General features: G+C 38.7%; 1 protein-coding gene across 2 annotated transcripts in view; it reads right to left on the bottom strand.

The window, feature by feature from the left end:
• tp53i11b (tumor protein p53 inducible protein 11b) overlaps nt 1-1,415 on the bottom strand; it is a 53,481-nt gene that overhangs the window by 10,103 nt on the left and 41,963 nt on the right. For both annotated transcript variants that reach the window (XM_014016801.1, XM_014016802.1), the window contains exon 2: nt 595-732. In XM_014016801.1, coding sequence (XP_013872255.1) covers nt 595-723 — 129 coding nt within the window. In that variant the 5' untranslated portion in view covers nt 724-732. The remainder of the gene's footprint in view (nt 1-594; nt 733-1,415) is intronic.

Genomic DNA, 1,415 nt, shown 5'->3' with positions numbered 1-1,415 from the left:
ATATATATATATATATATATATACTGTATAAAGAAACTAACAACATTTAAACTGTGATATTGGAGTCCATTATAAAAGGGAGAAATTTTGTGTGTCAGTGTAGTATGAAAGTGTGAAGTGGTTTTGTGTCTCTGAATAAAACAGCATGGGCATCATTATGTTTTGGTATGCATTGTCCATATGCATGTACAAACGGATGTGAGGAAGTAATATTACACATGAGATGAAAAAGGCAGGGAGTCTCCCAGGGGAGTCCATTGTATCTCAGTGGAGATGCGAGAGCTTAGAAGATTACGTGATCTAGACTCACCGAAGCATAAGAAGCGAAAGCCCACAAAAGAGAGATGAGCCAATTAGATGCCCACTACGGCTTTTAAAAGAACACACACCTCCCCTTTGGGTTAACAAAGGCTTCTATGTTAGAGAATCATTTTATGTTTAGGATTTCATCTAAAATGATCCATTTAATATGAGTTTACACAGTATTTATAACCAAGCTGCGTTTGTGTTAATAGCCTCGCTTTTGGAAACTGCTGTCTACATCTCACCCTGTGTGAAATAAACTGTCTGCAGAATGATCTGAGGCTACCTGACCTTTGAGCGGTGAACTTCGCCATCATCATCTTCGCCACCAACTCCAAGGATCTTCCGGCTCTTCAGGCGGCTTATCAAGTCCGTCTGGCTGTGCTTCTTCATTAGAGGAGGGTGGGATTTGGACGCCATGGTGCACACCTGACACACAAGTGAAAAAGCAAGGCAAAGCATTGAGATGAACAGAATAATGAATAACAGAATAACAAATAAGTTCCCTACAGATAAGACCATTTATACAATAAAAAAAAAACGTATCCTGTATTAAGAAGACACCTCTCTTTGGCACAAAAAGGAAGTGGTATCTAGGCCTGTCACAATAAACAAAAATCAATTAACCATATGATAAATTAAATTGAGGAAGATAAATTAAAATGAAGACAATTTTCATTTGCCTGCTTTTTTGTTTTCTTCATGTTTCTTTTTACACTATGCAAATTTTAATGTAAACCTCTGTAAACGGGTTGTTATACCATTCTTTTAGTTTAAAATGGTCTCCAACCATATTATTATTTATTGCAATAATTTCTGAGGCAATTTATCTTCCTGTAATATTTGTTGTCGTGACAGGCCTAGTGGTATCCACCAATCTACGAGTGATACCCCCGAGGACTTGACTTTTGCATCACAATTACATAATATGAGACTTGCAAATATAAGTAGCTGTCTTAAGTCAGGGATGAGGCAAAAGCCAGATGTCCTCCTGGTCTGCCAGCAGACTCAGGCGCACTGAGAGAGCAAATAGATGTGACAGTGACACACACACACACACACACACACACACACACACACACACACACACACACACACACACACACACACAC

Source organism: Austrofundulus limnaeus, unplaced genomic scaffold (genome assembly GCF_001266775.1).
Source record: "Austrofundulus limnaeus strain Quisiro unplaced genomic scaffold, Austrofundulus_limnaeus-1.0 Scaffold155, whole genome shotgun sequence".
NCBI lineage: Eukaryota > Metazoa > Chordata > Actinopteri > Cyprinodontiformes > Rivulidae > Austrofundulus > Austrofundulus limnaeus.
The sequence above is the reverse complement of the archived record's forward strand: the minus strand, read 5'-3'. Positions and strand labels throughout refer to the sequence as shown.